At 34.1% G+C, this 22,222-nt stretch overlaps 1 protein-coding gene across 1 annotated transcript in view; it reads right to left on the reverse strand.

The window, feature by feature from the left end:
• The window catches only part of LOC150109219 (uncharacterized), a 672,102-nt gene that overhangs the window by 484,612 nt on the left and 165,268 nt on the right, over positions 1 to 22,222 (reverse strand). The window contains exons 11-12 of the mRNA XM_090401856.1: positions 13,147 to 13,314; positions 5,224 to 5,361 (exon numbers count right to left, since the gene is read on the reverse strand). Coding sequence (XP_090257982.1) covers positions 5,224 to 5,361; positions 13,147 to 13,314 — 306 coding nt within the window. The remainder of the gene's footprint in view (positions 1 to 5,223; positions 5,362 to 13,146; positions 13,315 to 22,222) is intronic.

Genomic DNA, 22,222 nt, shown 5'->3' on the forward strand with positions numbered 1-22,222 from the left:
CAGTGTATGTTATGGCACTATCTATACACTGCCATGCATGTGCGCAGCACAGTGCACATATCTGTGAGTTCAAAATTCACTGCTGACACCACTTTACAAACAGAGGACATTAGTTCGATACACTTCCAATGCTATTGCTTCCACACATTTATTTATTACAGGCTCATTGGAAGTTTTCCCATTTGGTTGTATTATAAATTAAAGATACCAAGAAATAATATACTTGGTTTAATCCTTTATCCAAGTGTAAGCAAACAAAGTTTGTACCTGAAGTAATTTCAGGACTAGGGCAACTCTTATATAGAAGCTAATGACTTCACATCACTTGACTTAGTATCCCACAATGCAAAGCACATATCCTTATGGACGTGAATAATGCTATGGATTATAGGAAGGGTCACTACCCAGACCAGTTTCGACCTTCATTGAGGTCTCTTCAGTGGGAGCCAGACCCAGAAGTGATACTAAGGTTAAAGTAATGCAGAAGTCATATTTTCATATATGAGTAGCCAAAAGGTGTCACACCTTATTATTAAAATACTCTGAATTAGAGATAGTTGAAAGTTTTTCCACTTGACTATACTTTATCTTTAATCTTTAATAAATTTTATCTATAATCTTTAATTTATAGTATGTAAGGATCTGGGTAGTGACCCTTCCCATAATTCATAGTATTATATATGTCCATAAGGGTATGTGCTTTGCATTATGGGATACTAAAGCAAGTGATGTGAAGTTATTAGCTTCTATATACGAGTTGCCCCAGTCCTGAAATTACTTCAGGTGCAAACTTTGTTTGCTTATACTTGGATGAAGGATTAAACCAAGTATATAATTTCTTGGTATCTTAAATTTATTTTCTTACAGGCTTAAATGCATAGAAAGAAAACTGTGTTCACAGTATGTTATTTATTTTCACGGCATTGATGACAATACAGAATGATAAGCAATAATATTTATTAACTTATTTGCTGATATTTCACTGGCATTATATCCAGCATCTTCAGAGTACATAAACAGTTTGTCACAGTATATAAAACATCAACAATTTGGTATAACAGTGGGGATATTTAAAAAAATTCTAACGGATCACAAGGAACTAAAGTTAAGTCCTAATTAGACAACATCTATGTTGAATAAAGAGAGAGAAAATCAATATTAATTAGATCTTAAAATTATTGTGTCCCTAGACCATGCCTTTGATAAATTTATACAGCCATACTTCTTGAGGTTTGGAGTATGTTTTAAAGCTTCTGTTGATTCCAAAAACAATCTTTCTGACTTATGACTTCTGTGGTGCACTTTTGTTTTCTTCCAATTGATCCTGTGCAAAATAGTATCCAAGGCATGGTCTGCTAGACCCAACTTGCCATAATATAATTCTGTCCCTCTTTCGTTAAAAATTCTGTTCACCTAAAAAGTATTTTAGAAAATCATATCTTAAAAAGGTCAGATGTAATGATTAGTTTTGATATCATTTTACTACTTACAAATGCATCATTAACTGAAACCCTTGATTTACTAAAGTCACATTTTGCCCCTGTTCTAAATTTACAGTACATGCAGGTTATTTTATATGGAAAGGGAAGATATACAACAATAAGATGGGACAGCAATGTACTCCCCACCCTTTCTCCCCCATTAGCCAATTTCTACACAGAACACTTGGAAAAGTAGCTATGAATACAGCCACTCTCAAACAAGTGGTTTGGCTACACTATGTTGATGATGTGTTTGCCATTTAGTCACATTGTCCAGACACGTTGGATACATTTTTAGTGAATACATTTTAAGTGCATTTAAATAGACATCCTAAAATCCACTTCACAATAGAACAGGATGCTAACAACTGTTTGTCCTTCCTGGATACACTAGTCACACATCTTTCAGATAATTATTATTATTACATGACACCTCCAGGGAGTCCAAGGACTCATCATGGGAGAGCACACTACTCTACTTCGCTAAATACATCTCATACTCTCCACTACTAAATTATCCAACTACTACCATCAACACCATCTATCGCCCATCATCACCAACAACAGCATTTTTTTGTCTGTAAATTGCGTGTTCTGAAAGCCAATTTGTCTGTACGCAGGATGAAAAACCAGAGTTTCCACGAGAAAAAAATGTGCTACCACCATATGAGATCGGCTAATTCACCTTCAACTGAAAAAGTCCATATAAGGATTCCCCTAGTCATGACAAGAATCGAACCCAGGTCTTTTCCAATCAGAGGATTTTTTTTTTTTTTTTATTTTTTTTATTTTTTTTTTTAAGATGATTCCTTGTCTTTTTTTGTTTATAGAAAACCCACACATACAGGGAGATATTTGCACAAACGGTTCACCCCATCAACCAGCTCAACAGTAGGGTATCTTAAAATCACTAACTCACAGAGCTAGGGCTATTTGTTTCAATGACAAAGCTCTTACTGCTGAACTCACTCACTTATGTCACACCTTTTTAGCCAATGGCTATAATCTCCATAGAATAGAAAAAATACTAAATGTTCTCCAGAAATACCCTCCATTGCCAACCAGACAAGACCACAGCAAAATTGTTATCATTCCATACTTTCGAGGTGCATCTGAAAAGATATCTAGAGTGCTCAATAAATATCAGCTATGCACCATATTTAAAACTTATGTCAAATTGGCAACTCTCATCTGTTTACCAAAGGACAAATTCTCTTCTTTATCACATCCAGGAGCTTATGAGGTATGCTGTTCTTGTGACAAGGCTTATCAAGGACAGACAGGAAGAACTGGTGACATTTGCCTTAGTGAACATAAAAAATATATCTGGCAAGTCAAGTTTAGCAGACCATGCCTTGGATAATTGGAAGAAAAAAAAAGTACTACACAGAAGTCATTATATGTCAGAGAGATTGTTTTTGGAATCAACAAAAGCTTTAAAACATACTTCAAACCTCAACAAGTATGGCTGTATAAATTTATCAAATATCTGGGAGTTCTAATTAATATTTGTTTTCTCTCTTTTTACAACATATATGGCACCTAATTAGGACTTTAGTTCCTAGTGTTCTCTGTTACGATTTTTTTAAACTATATCAAACTATACTGTTATACCAAATTGTTGATGTTTTGCATACTATGACAAACTGTTTTTGTGCTCTGAAGATGCTGGATATAATATCAGTGAAATATCAGCAAATAAGTTAATAAATATTATTTCTTATCATTCTGTGTTTTCGACACTTATTACAGGCTTAACTGCACCTTTATTACACATATCAATAAGACTAGAAAGAAAAGTCAGAACAATGAAGATATGCCAGCACATAAAAAGAAGCATGCTGTTATCAATTTGGATACAAAGTTAAAAATATACAAAAACTTGAATTTGTTTTTAAGATTGGTGATTTCGCACATGAATTTAAATTAAGTGAGTCAACAATAAAAACAGTCTTTAAAGAAAAGTATAAAATTAAAGAAAATGTTACTCCCTTCTTGGCAAAGAAAATCATCCATTGCCATAGTGAAACCATCTGAGAATTAGAAAAACTTAATTGCATGGATCAAAAGGTTACCCAATAATGCACAAATAATAACGAATAAAGCTCTCAGTCTGTAAAAAACAGAAAAAAATATATAACAGTCAAATAAAGTAAAAAAAAAAAAAAAAACATATCCCCATTTTATGGGGATACATTTTTATAGGGAAGTGGTCACTTCTTCCTCTGTAATTTGTGTAGAAATTTACTCTATACAAATTTCTTAGAACACATCTCCTACAATTAAATGAGGGTTACCTTTAGTACATTAGTATTATGAGTAATTACTACAGATTTGAAAATAAAATTTATTAATTTCATTTCTTATATTTTTATACATTTTATTTATTTTTTTAAATAATGTAGAAACCATATACTCTAGAAATCAAACATGGGATTCTTTCAAGGCACTTCAATCATCTAAAGACACTCACAAATATAGCCTGATGACAGGAGAGCGTATCATCCCTAGGACAAACAACCGTACAAATCTGATGTGTATTTCTGTACAAATTTCATTATTAATGTCCTAATATAACTGAAGATAGTAACATTTTTGACTGTCTGGTTAACAGCAGCAAATAGTAACTTTAATAGTAAATAACAATGGTCACTTATTCCTCGGTAATTATTTCTACATAGTTTTAAATATTCACTCTTATTTTGATTGGTTTGTAATACCAATTTTTCACGCAGAGTTTACACAGAATAAATTTAAATTCTGGAAAAAGTGACAAACAAAATTATATTTGTTTGGCTACTAGAGAGAAACAGAGAGAGAGAGAGAGAGAGAGGGTAATAAGTTAGTGCCTGGAATATGGGAATTGAATTGTAAACAGAAAAATTACTTTAATATGTTCCTCTATTCTGACCAGAAAATAGGCAAAGACGTGCACCTGAAGAAGTCTTCTTGAAGATGAAACTAGTCGTGTTGAATTAAAACAGTATTTTACATTTTATCTCTTGGCTTTCAGTCATTTAATCTCTTTAAAAAAAATATATATATACACATATTTATTATATCAATCTGAAGAAGTACACAATAGTGTTGTACAAAACATTTCATTGATTTATTAAATTGTTTACTTTTTTTACATGTTTTTTTGCCACTATTAATTTAATAATTATAAATATTTGTGAATGCTGTTTGATACTGATAAGTGGCGAGGATCTGTGTGGTCATTGCTGATAAAATAAAGATTTTCTGAGCAAAGAATGAGTAAACGAAATGAATAAAATCAAAGAATACTTCTTTTCAGTGAATTGTCACAAACTAGTCTCAAAAAAATTAAAAGAATTTCTCATCCCTAATTCGTGTACCATATCTAATCACAGCATAATATACTTCCTCCTCTTAACATTGGAAATGAGATTATCATTCACTTTTGCAATGAAATAAAAGATCTCAATTTACAAAAACAAATGTTGCTGTAATGTCTAGAGTTTGATTTATCTGGAAGAATAAGCAAGAAACAACACTCAAAACAACCAAAAAATAAGGGAAGCGCACTTGCAGACTAAATAACAAATAATACCTAAATAGCTACTGTATTCTTCTTTGAAAACATTTACTGAGGACACAATCATAATCCGTTTAGTGGTTCACACACCCACATTCACACACACACCATGAAAAGAACCACACACCTGCTCATATCCAAGAATTAAATTAAATTGATAACAAGATTTTATTTTAATCTTACCTTCTCAAGTTTCAAATTCACTTGCATCATATTTTGATCCATTTGGTAAGCATCATCTTGTGATACTTTCTTTTGTTCAGCAAGGATAAGTTCTAATTTATTTTTATCATCTTGAACTTTTTTAATCATGGAGTTAGCCTACAAAATTGCAAAACACGTTGACTTTATTAATTATAGACAAAAACTGTTAACATCCTTTGGCATTCATCTGGTTCAATATATGCAATCTCTGTAGATTGCATATATTGAACCTAAATACACAGAGTTTGATAATACAAAATTCTGAGTATTAGTTGTGTATTGTCTAGTCACTTGGAAGTTTATACTCTAATTTTTGTGTTAATGTTTCAAGCACACACAAATCAGTTTGGACTTTGATAATGGTTAATCTTCTAAAATTTAGTTTTCTAAACAAAACAATTTAGAACATTTTAAATGAAAATGTTCATTAGCCCTTTCACTGCTGAGAATATAGAAACTAACCAAACTCTCCTTGTTGACTTACTTTTTTTGTATAATTAAAAAAAAAAAAAATTATTTTCAATTCAAAGTTAACCAAAAATGAGATATGAAAGGTATGTTTTTATTGAAAATCTTGCTCAGTATTTTTTATACAATACTAAAATTACTATACTATGTCATTTGCATTATACATTCACAATTTAGCAAAAATTTTTTTAAAACAGAGGTAGATAAAAAGGCATCCAACACATCTCTCTCCCCCCCCCTTTTGTCTCTTCAATATTTGGACCTGTCCTGCAACAACTTGTGGAATTTTTTTGAGGGTATGGGGAGAACCAGTGTTGGGAAGCATCTTCCTCTCAGGCTGGGAAGGGGTTGGTCATCTGGCGATGCACATCCCATTTTAGTGGTTGCTCTCAGCATATGGAAGATTTGAAAAAATTCTATTAGTGTTAGCTGAAAATTTGAAAATATTATGTTTTTCCTTGCATTTACTTCATATACAGTGTCTGAGAATTTAGAAGTATTATGTGCATAAATGAAATCACAACTTTCTGTACCACTGCAGGTCCTTGTACAAACATTCAACTAAACAACTCATGCCTGACCTGTCAACTGCTTGTGTTATTTTCTTATTGCATTTTATTATACATTGGGGTTTCACTATTAGCAGACTGGTCTGTCTCTTCCTGCTGATTTCATGCAATTTTCTTGACTTATATATGCACACTTCTGACTAATTTGACTATTACTGCAAAGATGGTAACCATGTGACACATCAGCCAAAAGGTTTCTTCTGCTATAGGCAAAAGTGCAAATATTTCTCTGCAGATAGCAGATAAAGATAGAAAAGCATGCATTTGATTGAATTATATTCATAACATGTCTCCACATGCTAGTAAAATTCAAATGTGTTTAAAAGTTGCTTTGGAAAAGATTTTTTTAAATGCAAATGTATGCTTGAGAATACTGGAGCTCAGCACGGATGCTATTTTTAGATTTTAAAATGCTCAAGATAACTTGAGCTTAGCAGGGAAAAAAAGGTTATAATGGTTGGCTGAGTGGTTAGCGTATCTGCTCTCCAGCCAAAAGGCTGAGGGTTCGAATCCTGCTGTGAGCATGAATGTTTGTGACTGTCAGTGAAAATACCAGTGGTGGTATAGATGAAGGTAGTTGTGGTTGGTGGAGATGGAGAGTTGTAGAGTAGATGCCCTCCCCTCAATGAGTCTTTGGATTCCCTGGAGGTGTTACATAATAATAATAATGATTAATATCTCAACAAATTACCATCTTATGGATTGCCTTCATCCTTGTGTAACTGGATTATCCATTTTTTTTCCTTTCAGATCACCTCTTCACATTTTCCTGTTAATGCTGATGTCCCTCAGCGGTCTGTAATTTCACCCATCTTCTTCCTAATTTATATAAATGACATGCTTTCATCGACTGCAAACCCTATTCATAGTTTTTCTGATGACAGCACTCTTCACTCATCCTGCTCATATAACAAGCCTTGCAGTGCTCAAATATCTCAAGCTTCAAGATCATCTGTAATAAGTGCCCTGAACACTGATCTTCACAGTCATAACACAATCATATCACTTCTACAGCATCATCAACTTCCAAAAGCCTTGGCACCCTTTTCTTCTCTTCTGAACTGTTACTTACTCCGTATAAATCCCAAATCTGGCTAACCTTGGAATATTGCTCTCATGTTTGGGGTGGTGCATACCAAGGCCTCCTTAAAAATTGTCGATGCTGTTCAGTAAATGGCAAATCGGTTGATTAAAGATATATTTCTTACAGACTCTCTTCAGCCATTTTTCCATAGAAGAAGATCAATTTTTGTATTGTGTCTCTCTTCTACAGATATTTCCATGCTATTTAGTAGACTAGCATCCATTATGCCTCCCATTTCTGTCAGATCTACAGGAACTCAGCAACAGCTGCTCAACATTCCTTCAACTTGGAAGTAATTCCTTCCTTGGAATTCCTTGCATACTTACCTATTTGTAAGAACAAAAATATCAGGAAGGGGAAAAATATTCTGGAGGCTATTGTAAAAGGTTAGAAATAGAGGAGGGAGGGGGAGAGAGAGAAAGAGAGAGAGAGAGAGAGAGAGAGAGAGAGAGAGAGAGAGAGTAATGTAAAAGGAATCAAAGATGACAAAAACAGAATGAACACTGAAGATAAAGATATTCTAGATATCTGGAGTAACTATTGAAATACTGCTAAATCAAACAAGCAGTGACAGCATGGTGGTATAAAATATTCAACATGAATGCAATCATGAGTATCTCTGAATACTTGAGGTAGAAAACAACCCATCAAAAACATGAAAATGTGGAAAAGCAGCTGGAGTAGATGATATTCAATCAGAAATGCTCAATTACAATGGTATAAAAGTTTTATAACAGCTACACTACATAATTCAGAAGGCCTGATCAGATGATTGAATTCCAGATGACGGGAGTAGAGTTCTCGTAGCACCCATCCCGAATTTCTTTCAGGGTTCAGAACTGTTCAATTAATTGAACAGTTCTGTACCCTGAGTATCTGTTGTGTCTGCTGTATGAGGTCACTTAATGTCAGACAACTGGAATAAGCCCTCAAGAGAGCATTTTAAGGGCAAAATATTCTGGAGGCTATTGTAAAAGCTTAGAAATAGAGGAGAGAGAGTAATGTAAAAGGAATCAAAGATGACAAAGATAGAATGAACACTGAAGATAAAAATATGAAATTAAGAACTTTTATTGTTAAAAGACCATAAGATTTAATGATTAAAAATACAAAGAGCCAACAAGTTTCACTAGCCACTGTCTAGCATTTTCAAGGCTGTACTGGTGAGAAAACAAATGCATCAAGTTACATGAAAACATACACTTTTGTTGGCTCTTTGTATTTTTAATCATTAAATCTTATGGTCTTTTAACAGTTACTAAAGTGTGCGTTTTCATGTAACTTGATGCATTTGTTTTCACACCAGTACAGCCTTGAAAATGCTACAGTGGCTAGTGAAACCTGTTGGCACTTTGTATTTTTAATCATTAAATCTTATAGTCTTTTAACAATAAAAGTTCTTAGTTTTAATACATTAGACCAAATATGAACAATTTAAAAATATGAAATGTCAGCAGAGAACCAACTGCTGCTGACCAGATGTCCAAACAGATACTTACTACAGCATACTCTGTAGTAAGCATCTATCTAGATACTTAATTAATGAGAATGGGCTGGTAACTTGGGATTTAGCTCATAAAATTGTATTCTGTGCTGGCTTCAACCAAAAGACAATGATGACACAAGAAATGAAATATCATAGTGGCTAAGGTAATGAACAATACCTTAGTCTGTTGAACAATGACCCCCCCTTTTTCTCTGTTCACACTGATGAAAACAGAGAAAAATTAGTTACTGGAACAAACTCTGATTAAAAATCAGAAGAATCCAAGAAGATAGACACCACCACCAAGAGACAGAACTGGAAGAAGAAGAATGAGAGAAGTACAACAACAACATGATTACCAAAAGAAAGGCAACAAACAGAGGCAGGAATCTTTGAAATAACTATGTTATTGTTAACAAATGACTTATGTTACTGCTGATAGTGATACCAGAGTATACAATTGAAATTGGATATAATCAGCATTTAGTTCTGAGCAGAAAAAATAAATTTCATATTGCTAAGAAAAATATGTACAAAAGTTTTAAAAGGAATCTAAGTCAAGCAGTTACAGCAGTAAACTGCAGACTGAAATATATAATAAATAAATATAAATAAAAAACAACAACTATTATTCAAGAAAAACATGAAAAGATTCTGAAAATAAGAACCAAACCTTAAAGATTTGGTGACAAACTCCAAAAAAAAATATAAATATTGATTGATTCAGAAAAGGAAGTAAGTGGGAAGTAGTCTGCAAGAAAAGAAAAGTGAGAACTCCATGGTGAACTTAGGAAGTTAATGTAAAATTGTAAGAAAGCAATGCAATGCATTAAATTACTAAATAAAAGTCATGGGAAGACTGGAAAGAATATAAGCTGGTCTGGTTAGCTGAGTGCATGGCATATTTGAATCCACAATCAAGAGGTTGTGGATTCAAATGCCACCATGGGATATGTTTGTAAAACCCTGTTCTGGATGAACTTATATAGCTACTTCAGTTTATAAGGCTTGTCTTAAAAATTAAAATAAATAAATAAATAAAAACTAAGGGGGCTAGTAAAATTTAGTCTGATAGCTAATGAAAAAATTAAGAAATGGAAAGAGAGAGAGAGTGTACTGTAAAAAGGAATCAGAGATGCTAAAGGTGACATGAAAACTGAAGATAATGATATTCTACAAGTCTGAAGTAAGTGCTTGGAAGACTGCTAAATGTAACAAGAAGTGATAGAAAGCACTCAAGAGGAATGCAATGAGAAACAATTAAAAACTTGAAATAAAAGGCAGCTGGATTAGATGACATTTCACCAGATATAGTCAAATATGGAAGTATAAAACATTTACAGTTGATTCTCTGTCTAATCTATTAATATATTTTTTTTTCTAAGTTGGTATATCTGTCATAAACATCCATGTGAAATTGCGCAAGTCACTTTATCAAGTAGTTTGTTTTATACAGTTGTCTGAAGCAAAAGTGTTGTCTGTATCCCTTGAAATGGATAAAATTTGAGTATTGTGCAGTTATAAAATTCTTTGTAAAAGAAGGTTTAACGCCAAAAGAAATTCATTCGAAATTCATAAAAGTTTATGGGAACTCTTCTCCTTCGTTTTTGATAATTAAAAAATTGGCTGCCAAGTTTAAATGTGGCCATACCAGCCTTGAAGATGATCCATGTGAAGGACATCCAAAAAGTGTAACAACACAAGAAATAATTGATCAAGTGCACGATATGGTATTGGATGACTGGCGAGTATAAGTGTGTGAAATTACTGAGACTATAGGCATTTCAAAAGAACGTGTAGGATATATTTTGCATGAAGAATTCCATATGAAAAAGTTTTCATATGGAATTGTGCAAGATGGGTTCCGTGCTCACAGCAGAACAAAACTGTACTCGCATGAAAATCTCTGAACTCCAAACAGTGTTTGGAGCGTTTTAACAAGAATAAAACTGATTTTGTGCATCAATTTATTACTATGGATGAGACTTGGATTCACCATTACACACCAGAATCCAAACAGCAGTCAAAACAGTGGGCAGAAGACGTTTGTTCAGCGCCAAAGAAGACAAAGTTGGTTCCATCAGCAGAAAAGGTCATGCATTGGTGTTTTGGGAAATGCTAAAGGAATTTTGTTTATTGATTATCTTGAAAAGGATAAAACAAAATTAAGGGATCTGCACTATGAATTGTTGGAGCATCCACCCTATTCCCGAGATTTAGTTCTCTCTGACTGCTATCTCTTCCCAAAAATAAAACTCTTCCTCGCTGGTCAGCATTTTTCTTCGAACCAAGAAGTGATTGCAGCTGTAGAGGGGTATTTTGCAGATCTTACTGAGAACCACTACAGGGATGGAATAATGGTGCTGGAGCATCGCTGGAATAAATGTATTAGTCTTAAGGGAGATTATGTTGAAAAATAAAAATAATTTTGAAATTATAAATTCGTTTTTTCATTGTTAGGCCAAGAACTTTTCAGACCATCCTCGTACAACATGCATACAGCAGCACTCAATGTTCAAAATGTCCCCTTTTGCCTTCACGCATGCCTGAAGTCTATGAGGCCACATATCAATGGCAGTATGCACAACATCCAACAGAAATACTGTCACTGCTCACTCTAAATCCACCTTCCGGCTGGTGATGCTAGGGTGTCATTTGTTGAATACTATTCTCTCAAGCTCCGATCACTATTTGAAATCCAAGGAATTGAGATCAGGACTTCCAGACTGCCAATCAGATGGTGATATGTGGTCAGACACATTTGCCTCCAACCACATGTGGTCCTTGCCTTGCATGCAGGGGCTGAGTCCTGTTGGAGGAGCCACTGCCTACCATGAAACAAGGTGTTGTTCAGGGCCATACCATAGGTTCCAGCACGGTGTCTTGATACACTTTGGTGGAGGTTTTGACCCCTTTCTTGCAAAAAATGCCACTTGGATACCCCCCCCCTAGTACGTCAACCCCACTAAACCATAAATGCTGCAGGATGATGACCTCTCTGAATCCTGAGTGGTATGCGACCATCTGAAGCATACACCTGATTGTTTTGGCAGTTAAAAGACTCTTCAATGGTGAAAATCTTCTCACTGTGAAGAGAATGTGTCTGTTGTTCAAGTGCCACAAGAGAAGTGCCTTTGATTTTATCATCCTCTGCTGCATAAGTTGTGGTGTTAAGAAGTGTCCAGAAGAATGATGATAGGTTTTTACTCCCAGTTTATCGATTAGTACATGTTACATTGTTCTCTGTGAAACATTTATCCTTCAGGACATCACTTTCTGCATTCTCACAAGACAACAGCAGAGACATGCCCTCAAGAGCTGTTACTTCCTAACTCAGTGTGGTGAATCTGTCCTTTGGTGGTCAGATATGTCTTTGGTATTTTTATAACAGTTACTAGCCTGATAGACAAACATCCTACTCATCCTGAGTGTTTTTAGCATGCTAAAAAAAAACAGGTGGCTGCATTCCAACCTTGTGAAGTGCTATTACAGCTACACGGTTCTCATAATATCCTCACTGCATACCAGTACAGTTAGACTCTCTCTACTGATAAACATGGAATTGTTGGCTGTGCACAGTGCCACTAACGGAACCGAGCTCACACAAATCTATGGGTAACGAGGAGGTGTGCAGAAGTTGTAATGGTATTTATGGTAAGACTGTGTATATACATTCGTGATATTAGATATAATGAAAATTTACCAAAGTACAGAGTTATTTGAGAGAATTGTAATTAAAAAAATATGCATATATCGATAAACGGAACCGAGCTCACACAAATCTATGGGTAACGAGGAGGTGTGCAGAAGTTGTAATGGTATTTATGGTAAGACTGTGTATATACATTCGTGATATTAGATATAATGAAAATTTACCATAGTACAGAGTTATTTGAGAGAATTGTAATTAAAAAAATATGCATATATCGTCAAGTTAGATGAATATAAAAAGCAATGCATGAAGTGAAGAAACTTAAACAGCAACACTCTATTAACCACGCTACTGGCCAGGATGTATATATACGTCCACATTACCATGGATGTGAAGTGAATATTAAAATTGTAATACCATTGATATTACAATGAAATTTATGATGGATACGAAGCTTTTGAGGTCAAGGTCAACTACATTAACCACCTTACCGGCCATTAAAGATCAAGTATTTGATCTTTAATGGCCGGTAAGGTGGTTAATGTAGTTAATTTTATATTAACTAAACTTATAGTACAGGCAATTTTAACATAATGCATAGATTTTTGAAATCAAAATTTTAACACAACATGGACTCACATACCTCTTGAAGCTGTCTCTGAAGTTGTTGGGTCCTTTGTATTTCAGCTGTTAATTCTAATTGTGCTTTTTCTAGATGTACAATTTTTGATTCTAGTTCTTCTTGTAGCTGGTGTTTAATGCTTTGCTGCTCTTCCAAATGATGCTGCAATTCATTCAGTTCACTCTGAACCTATGAAAGTTAATATTTTATATATTAAAATCCAATATTAAACTTTTAAAATTAAAACCAAACATATTAAAATTTACAGGCTGACAACTCAGGAGTAATGGTTAAGCTGGAAAAGATGTTTAAACGTGGAATTCCAGGATGGACTGCAATATGAATATGATACACTATATGAGGGGGGGGGGAACATCATGGCTTTGCAAAGAAGATATCTTATCTTAGTGATTTATACACTTTCTATTATAAAGTGACAGCTGAGTCGGATAAAGGCAATGGCTATAGTATGATACTGATGGACTTCGCAAAAGCATTTGAGAGGATACTACAAGGAGTATTATTACATAAATGAGAGCAAATGAGGGTCAGACAAAGCTGAGGAGAAGGTTATGCGAGTGACTAATGGACAGACATAAGAGAGTAGTACATGGTGGAGGTGAATCAAAGAGAAGGTAGATGACTTTTGGTGTGCACAGGCCTCCTTACTGAGGATAGTCCTAGTGTTGTGTGTACATCAATGATAGCAGGAATGATCTGAGGGGAAATATCCAGCTTGTCAATGGTGCTAAATTGGACGGACAGACAGAGACAGAAATAATTAATAAAGGTGATGCAGAGATCCTGCAGGATTATGCACTTTGGTATGAAAAAAAAATATATCATCACTTGGATCTTAAGAAACACACTGACAAGCAGGGATAAGGAGGTTATTATCCCTTTCTATAAGGCTTTAATATGATTATGTCCAGATGTAGTCATATTTGGTTGATTGTTGGACAGACTTGGTTGCCAGGGTTTCTTGAGGATGCAGATGTGTTCAGGAGGATTCAGAGGGGAAGTGACTAAAGTGGTGACTTATTTGTGGAAAATAAGAGGTTTGCAGGTTACAAAGTTTACCTAATAGGAAGAAAGGGGTTTTGAAGTGTACATGTTAGCAAAGGATGTTAGGAGTAGATATTGTATATTTTTTCCTTGGAGTGGTAAATGAATGAACCCAGCTGTTTTTTATTTATAGCTGAATTAAGGCTACAAAACTAGTGTACTATGTCTATAAATTGTTATTGTTCTTCTAACCAGTCTGCCTGTTTTGCAGGATAAAAAATAACCCTGAATTTCTGGGAGGAAAAAAACTTCTCATCTCCAAATGAGAGCTAACTCATCTTTAATTGAAAATTCATTACAAAGTTCTTCATTTTAAACAGGATTCAGACTCAGTTCTTTCCATACAAACAGCATTTTCAATATTGACTGATATGTCAATATTAAAATATGGGCTCATTAAATGAGAGGAATAGGTTGGCAAGAGGCAGTCCTAAGTGCTTGGTCAGTGAACAACCTTAAGGAGAGATGTGATAGGCATATGTCAATAATGGTTAGTCGTGAAGTGACTTCACATGCAAATGTCATTTGCTTACACTTTATTCAAGTGTAAGCAAATGAAGTTTGCTTACACTTGAATAAAGAATGTAACCAAGAATATAATTTCTTGCCATCTTTAATTTATAGAATAACTGAGTAAAAAAAAAAACTTTCAACATCTATCTCAAATCCAGAGTATTTTAGTAATAAAGTGTGGCACCTTCTGATTACTTCTATACATGGAAATATGACTTCTGCATTACTTAAACCTTGAATCACTTCTGGGTCTGGCTACTACTGATGAGAACCCAATAAATGTCGAAACTATCCTGGGTAGTGGCCCTTTCCATAATGCATAGCATTATACATTTCTGTTAGGTTATGTGTGTTGCATTATGGGATATTAAGGCAATTGATGTGAAGTCATTAGCCTCTATATACGAGTTACCCAATCATGAAGTTACTTCACAAACAAACTTTGTTTTGGTTACAATTGAATAAAGGATTAAACCAAGAATATAATTTTTTGGCATCTTTAGTTTATAGTAACCATGTGGAAAAAATTTCAACATCTATCTCTAATATGGAGTATTTTAGTAATAAGATCTAACATCTTTTGGCTACTTGTATATGGAAATATGACTTCTGCATTATTTCAACAATGGTATCACTTCTGGGTCTGGCTCCTACTGATTAGACCTCAATAAAGGTTGAAGCTGGTCTGGGTAGCAGCCCTTCCCACAGTGCTTAGCATTATATATGTCCATAAGGATATGTGCTTTGCATTATGGGATACTAAGGCAATTGATGTGAAGTTAAAAGCTTCTATATACAAGTAGTCCACTCGTGAAGTGACTTTATGTGCAAACTTGGTTTGCTCACATTTGGATAAAGGATGAAACCAAGAATATAATTTCTGAGATCTATAATTTATAGCATAACCAAGTGAAATAACTTTCAAAGGCCATCTGAGAGATATCAAAAAACTCATCATCAGGTTCCTGACATGTATCCTCAAGGGGTGCACAGGATATGATAGTACTAGATGAAAAATTTACATCATTACTAACTTCCTATCTACAATTCTTCTCCAAATCAGTCTGTTACCTGTCAAGACTCCAACATTATCAGATCTTATATTTCTTTCTATCTTCTAAGGCACTTTTTGCTGTATCAATCCACCTATATCTTAGTCTTCCTGTAGGTCTTTTTCCTGCCAAACTAGAAAAACATTTGTTTTGATAATCTTTCCTCTCAAATTCTGTTTAAGTGTCCATACCACCTGAGATTAGCTCTGCAAACACATTCCTGGATGAAGACAATGTCCAGTTCTTTCCTAATATCTTTATTTTTAATATGATATATTGCCATTGATGACAATATCATGTTCATCTGTTCATGCCACTAATCTTTCTCAGAGCTCTCATATCTGAAGTCAAGTCTTTGGTCAAGTGTTTTACTTCTGACCAAGCTCTCAGATCCATAAGTTAAAATTGTTAGTTTTGAATACTGTCTTGTATACAACTAATTTAGTGTTTTGACTAATTTCTTTCTTATTCCATATACATTTATGCACTTGACTTCCTACCATACCAGCTTTCTTGATTCTATTGTCCATTTCCATATTTAATTTACCATCTTCACTAAAAATTGTGCTAAGTATCTGAAATGTTTTACTTGTTCTACACATTCTCCATTCATAATGCAGTTGATATTTTCAATGCTTCAGCCTATTTTCGTTGTCTTTGTCTTGTTATTGCCGACCTTCATACCATATCTTCTACATCAGTTATTCAATTTAGTCAAATAATCTTGCACTCTTGTAGTGGATTTATTTAGAGGTATAACATCATCTGCATAAAGCAAAGAACTGAGATTAACATCACCAACTTTGATATCAGGTTTAATACCACTTTCCTTCGTAATGTGATCCATATAGATAATGAATAACAGAGGGAATAACGTATATCCTTGTCTGACACCAGATTTAACATTAAACCATCTTCCTGTACTTCCTTCAATTCTAACTGCTGATTTACAACTCAAATAAAGACTAAGTATTGCTTGATATAATTTCCTGTTAACATCATACAAATGTAGCATTTTGAATAGCTTCTCTCTTGGGAATTGTCATATGCCTTTTCCAGTTCTACAAAACTTAAATACAAACGTTTATTATATTCCCATGATTTCTCAACTATTTGCTGTAAAGTGAAAATCTGATCCTGGCAGCCTCTATTTGGCCTGAATCCAGTTTGTTCTTCACCAAGCTTCTCTTACACAATCCTTCTCAACTGTTTCTCAAGTATACTTGATTAAATTTTACCAGGAACACTCAGTAGAGAAATACCTCTGTAACTTTCACATTCAGTTTTCTTTCCGTTTTTATATATGGGTACTATGACAGCTCTACTCCAATCACCTGGAATTCGTTCCTCTGTCCAGCCCTTCGGAACTATGCAGTGCAGCTACTGTAAGACATTTATACTTCCATAGTTCAGCATTTCAAGTCGATTACCATCTACTCCTGCCGCCTTTCCACATTTCAGGCTGTTGATGGCTTTTTCTACTTCAAGTATGGATATGTTCTTGACTGCATGCCTGTTGAGTGTTTTTTACCATTGTGCTACCACTGCTTGTTTCATTTAGCAATTTTTCGAAGTAATTACTCTGCACTTCAAGGATATCTTTTCTTCAGTTTTCATGTTACCTTTATCATCTCTAATTCGTTTTACAGCACTGTTTCCTCCATTTTTTACTTTTGTTTAGCTAGTTTTACAGAGTCTTTAGCTTTCTTACATTTGTCTCTGTATTCTCTATGAGTTCACAAGTTTACTTATTTGCCATGAGCTTTTGGATTATGCTTTCTTCTTTTCTTTTCTGCCTCTAACTTTCTGTGTTAAAAATCAGAACCCATGGGGATTCTGATTTTTCTATCAGTGTAGACAATCTCACCACATATCTCTCTGGCTGAATCAATCACTGTTTTCTTCAGAACTTGCCACTGAATCTCCATGGTTTGGTTTCCTGTTCTCAAACTCTTTTTTTAATTTTTTTCTTGAATAATGTTTGTGTATTTTAGTCTACAGTTCACATTTGAGAGCTGCTTCTTTTTATCAATATGAAATTTAATTTTATCCTGCTCAAGACTAAATGGTGATCACTACCAATCTCAAATCCACTGTACACTCTGGTGTCCTGCACCAGGAAGAAAACATCACTATCAACAATAACATAGTCAATGAGACTTTTCTTATTCCTTGCCTCTTCTCTGCATGTGAATTTGTGCACATTTTTATGTTGGAATTTATAATTTTATGTTGGATTAGTAATAACCAGTCCATGTCCTGAGCAGAAATCCAACAGGTATTTGCCATTACTATTAGCTTTGCTCTTTTCTCCAAATTTTCCCAAAATATTTTTGTATGTCTCACAATCATTTCCTACTCTGTCATTTAGATCCCCCAACAAGGATCAACTTTTTCTTTTCATTGTGTCAGTTGCTTTCTCTAAAGTCTCAAAAAATTCCTCCACTTCTACCTTAGTAGAACCTTCTGTGGAACCAGAGACACAAATAAGTCTCATTGTCCAGTTGCCCATTCTACTATTCACCCACATCACTCTACTTGAGATTGCCTTCCATTCAAGAAGATTAGCCTCGTATTTAGTGTTGAATACCATGGCTACTCCTTTACCTTGATTGTCATTGCCTGAATATAACATTTTGTATTTATTGCTCAGAAGGATCTCACCAGTTTTTGTCTGTTTTGTTTCTATCAATCCTATTATGTCAATCTGGTATTATCCAATTCCTCAGCTAGCTCCATTTCTTTGCCATTCAGGCTTTTTATGTTGATATTACCAATCTTGAACTCTGTTGATGTTGTGTTGGGGTGTGTTTCAGGATTTGTTCCAGTAGCTGACTTCTCGCTGTTTGCCCTGGTTCCCCTGGCGAAAACAATGTAGGGCCTTGTTTAACCGGGTGATGCTCCAGCTGGCATGAAATTCTGTCATGTTGTACCAACATTTTATATTTAGTTTAAGCAAATACAATAAGAATACAATTTGGTCAGCTAAATTCAAATTTCCAGCACATCCTTGTTTGTTCAGTATTCAGGTAGATACCTAACAGGGTGCACCACAAGAAGGTGATGATTAGACATTAGGTCAGAAGCCCTGGTCAGTTCTCCGCATTCTTTTAAAGGGACATTTGGTTGGCTGCAGTTAATACAAAGCTGAGCATTGGTGCTGATATCAATAGTAGTTCTTCAATAGTATATGAACAAGCTGAAAATAGAAGCGAAATCAAAGTGGAAGGCTTTATATAATCTTGGATTCATACATATGGAAGGTATGTATTCTATTTATATGACTATACTGGAGAAGGCAAAGAAAATTGGAGTGATGATTAAGGGATGTGAAGTTTAGGTGACATATTAAAGGTAAAGAACTGAGTAGAAGATAACTCAGATGAGAATGACAGAAAAACAAATTGAAAATACAAAGAAAATAACTGTGAATGACAATTTAAAATAGCTAAGAGTAAGATTTTATATAATTTTGGATTATATATTTGATGCAAGAGATTTACTCAGCTATATGACATAATTAAATCAATAGTTAGAAGTCGAGAGATACCAAAATAGAAAAAATACTATTTATCTTTTGAGTGCACAACTAATTTCATCTTCTTAGAAAACTTCATCAGGTGCATAACATGAAAAGGAGAAATACAATAATATACCTTATGAGATAAAGAACAAAAGAGAATCATTAACTTCTAATTCTAAGGTAAACTATTCATGAGTGTTAACTATTGAGATGGTTCAGGAACTCTTTTAAAGAATCTAGGTCATGATTCCAAATTAAGGAAACATTATCAATATACCTTTTCCCTAACCTTGGCTTTAATGGGAAGAAACCGATTACTTTTTCATCAGCTTTCTAAATATAAATTTGTTAATTTACCACAGAATTGGAAGTTAATGTCTCTCTACCATTCCTGGATGTCAAACTCGTTTATGTGTCAGGAATACTGAGGATCTCTATTTACATAAAAACCACACATACACCTATCAGATAATTGGCTATCCTAAACAGACTGTTCATTAGCATATTTTTAATCCACCTACTCACCTCACTGAAGATAGTACTGATGTGAAAAGCTTTATATCTCTACTGTATATCAGCTCCATTTTACCAAAGTTAGCTAAAATTCTCAAGAAATTTAAAATCCACACTTTTTCTTACTCTTCTTTTCAAACTCTGTTCCTTACTAGGTACACCTAAACTGAAACATGACAGCGTAAAGTATCCAGAAGTTTGCTGTCTTAGGTGTAACTGCAATGTACCCTATTTTAGTGAGACAGAGAAATCCGATGAGTTGTGTATGGAAGAACATGTGAGAGAAATCCGATGAGTTGTGTATGGAAGAACATGTGAGAGACATTACATGTGGCAGAACTAGAGCCAGTGCACCATCTAATTGCATTTTTAATTCTGTTTATTCTAAAGAAGAAGATTCTGTCATTCATCTAGTGATCTGGAACAAATCAGAAAACATTTTTAGATGCTACAATGAACTGGAGAGAAGAATTATGGAATCAACAGAAATAATCCTCAATAGTAACCTTAGCTATAACCTATCTGATTGTCACTCTTGAGAATGTGCCCACAATACTATGACATCCAACACTTTCTCTTTCTCTTTTCATGTTATGTACCTGATGAAGTTTTCTAAGAAGACGAAACTAGTTGTGTACTCAAATAATAAATAGTATTTTTTCTATTTATTATTTGATTTCTATTTAATGCCAAGGTAACCCTTGGCATTAAATTTATTTAATTTTATATATATATATATATATATATTGCTCAAAGACAAGATTGACAATGGATAAAAGCAGTAGCGAACTGAATTCCACAAGAGAAAAAATGACCATAATGCCGACCCAAATCATGGCGGATTGATGATATCAGATTTGAAGGGGTGACATGGGAAAGGAGAGCTATGGAGAGACAGTTTTGGAGTAATCTTGGAAAGGCTTTTATTTAGTCATCAGCAGGCAGAAAGTATCAATGTAATATCTTATAATAGTCTGCACTAGCATCAATAGTAATATCTGAAGAACAAAATAGAAAATGTTTTCCTTGTGCTATAAAATCCATCAATATATATCATGAACACAATCAGAGACATTCAAAAATACAACTAGCTAGTTGCTCATTATTATTAGGATTGTAGCACAATCCTAATAATAATGTAACACACAGCAAAGTGACAGCAACTGTCTTACCTTAGTAGACAATAGTTTTAGTTGTAGAAAATGCTTTTCTTCATAATTTAGAGTAATACATTTTTTAAATCCACCACAACTACACATTCCTACTTGCACATGCTACATTACATTAATCTCCACAATCATTGGGGTCCAATGGAAAATTACAAACAAGTTATATAAATAACTCCTGGAAAATTTATACATAGCTTAAGCAAATAGACCACTCTTGCATCTTACCAAAAACCAGATGAATTCATGAACATTTTAATGTTGAAACATGATGCTAGTGATGACTAGTCCCTGCCCTGGGCAAAAATCTAGCAGGCTTGTCACTGTTCCCTTTTTTTTTTTTTTTAGATGTTTCTTTCCCAATTTAGTGTTTAGGCCTTCAATATGAACCAAGTTCTTTCCTTTTTCTTTTTTTGGTCAACTCTTTCTTATGACAGAGAATTCCTTGTATTCCCTCCTGGAATGTTATATGGAACCAGAGACACTAAAATAAGTCTTATTGCTCAATTTTCTATTTTGAAATTGCACGAAATATGATTCTACATGAAATTGACTTCCAGTCAATTTTCCAGTAAACACTACACCTACTCATCCCTTTTCCTGATTTTCAGTGCCTGAATAATTATCCAATACTTACTCTTTATAAGGAGCATTGTTAGTTAGTCCCAATAACACAAATTATGTTGGCAATATATTTTTCTAATTATTCAGCTATTCTACTTCTTTTCCATTAATAGTCTTACATAGATGATGCTTATGCAAAAAAAAAAAAACTGAAAATATTTAGTTCTATTCTGTTGAGATGGCTTTAATAACTGACTTTTCACTGATAAAAATAATACTGGTCTTGAGGACTATACACTGAGTCAAAAGCCTGCAGCTGGTTCTCCACATTCCCAATAGGTTATGTTTGTCTTCTCCTTACCTAGCTCTAGCACTTAAGCAACCCCAATTTTAAGAAAAGTTTACAAAAATAGTCATAAAAATACTCCTATGAATTTTATTCTTTCAAATAAAATAAAAAAATATTACTTAAATATCTAGTTTCACTCAATTACATTGAAAAAAAAAAATGGGGGGGGGGAATCGGCAGTAAGTAAAAATATACGTTACAAGAATTGATATCATGTAGAATTTTTTGAGAATGCAGATGCAATATTTTTTCTAGATTGTCATGCTAAAAGTATATAGTTAAGTACACACCCAAACTGAAGTTTCTACCCCCCCCTACAATGTATATTTACATTGTAGGGGGGAGAGATATT

Source organism: Typopeltis vanoorti, chromosome 2, assembly GCF_054136105.1.
Source record: "Typopeltis vanoorti isolate ZY-2024b chromosome 2, IOZ_Tvanoo_1.0, whole genome shotgun sequence".
Classification (NCBI taxonomy): domain Eukaryota; kingdom Metazoa; phylum Arthropoda; class Arachnida; order Uropygi; family Thelyphonidae; genus Typopeltis; species Typopeltis vanoorti.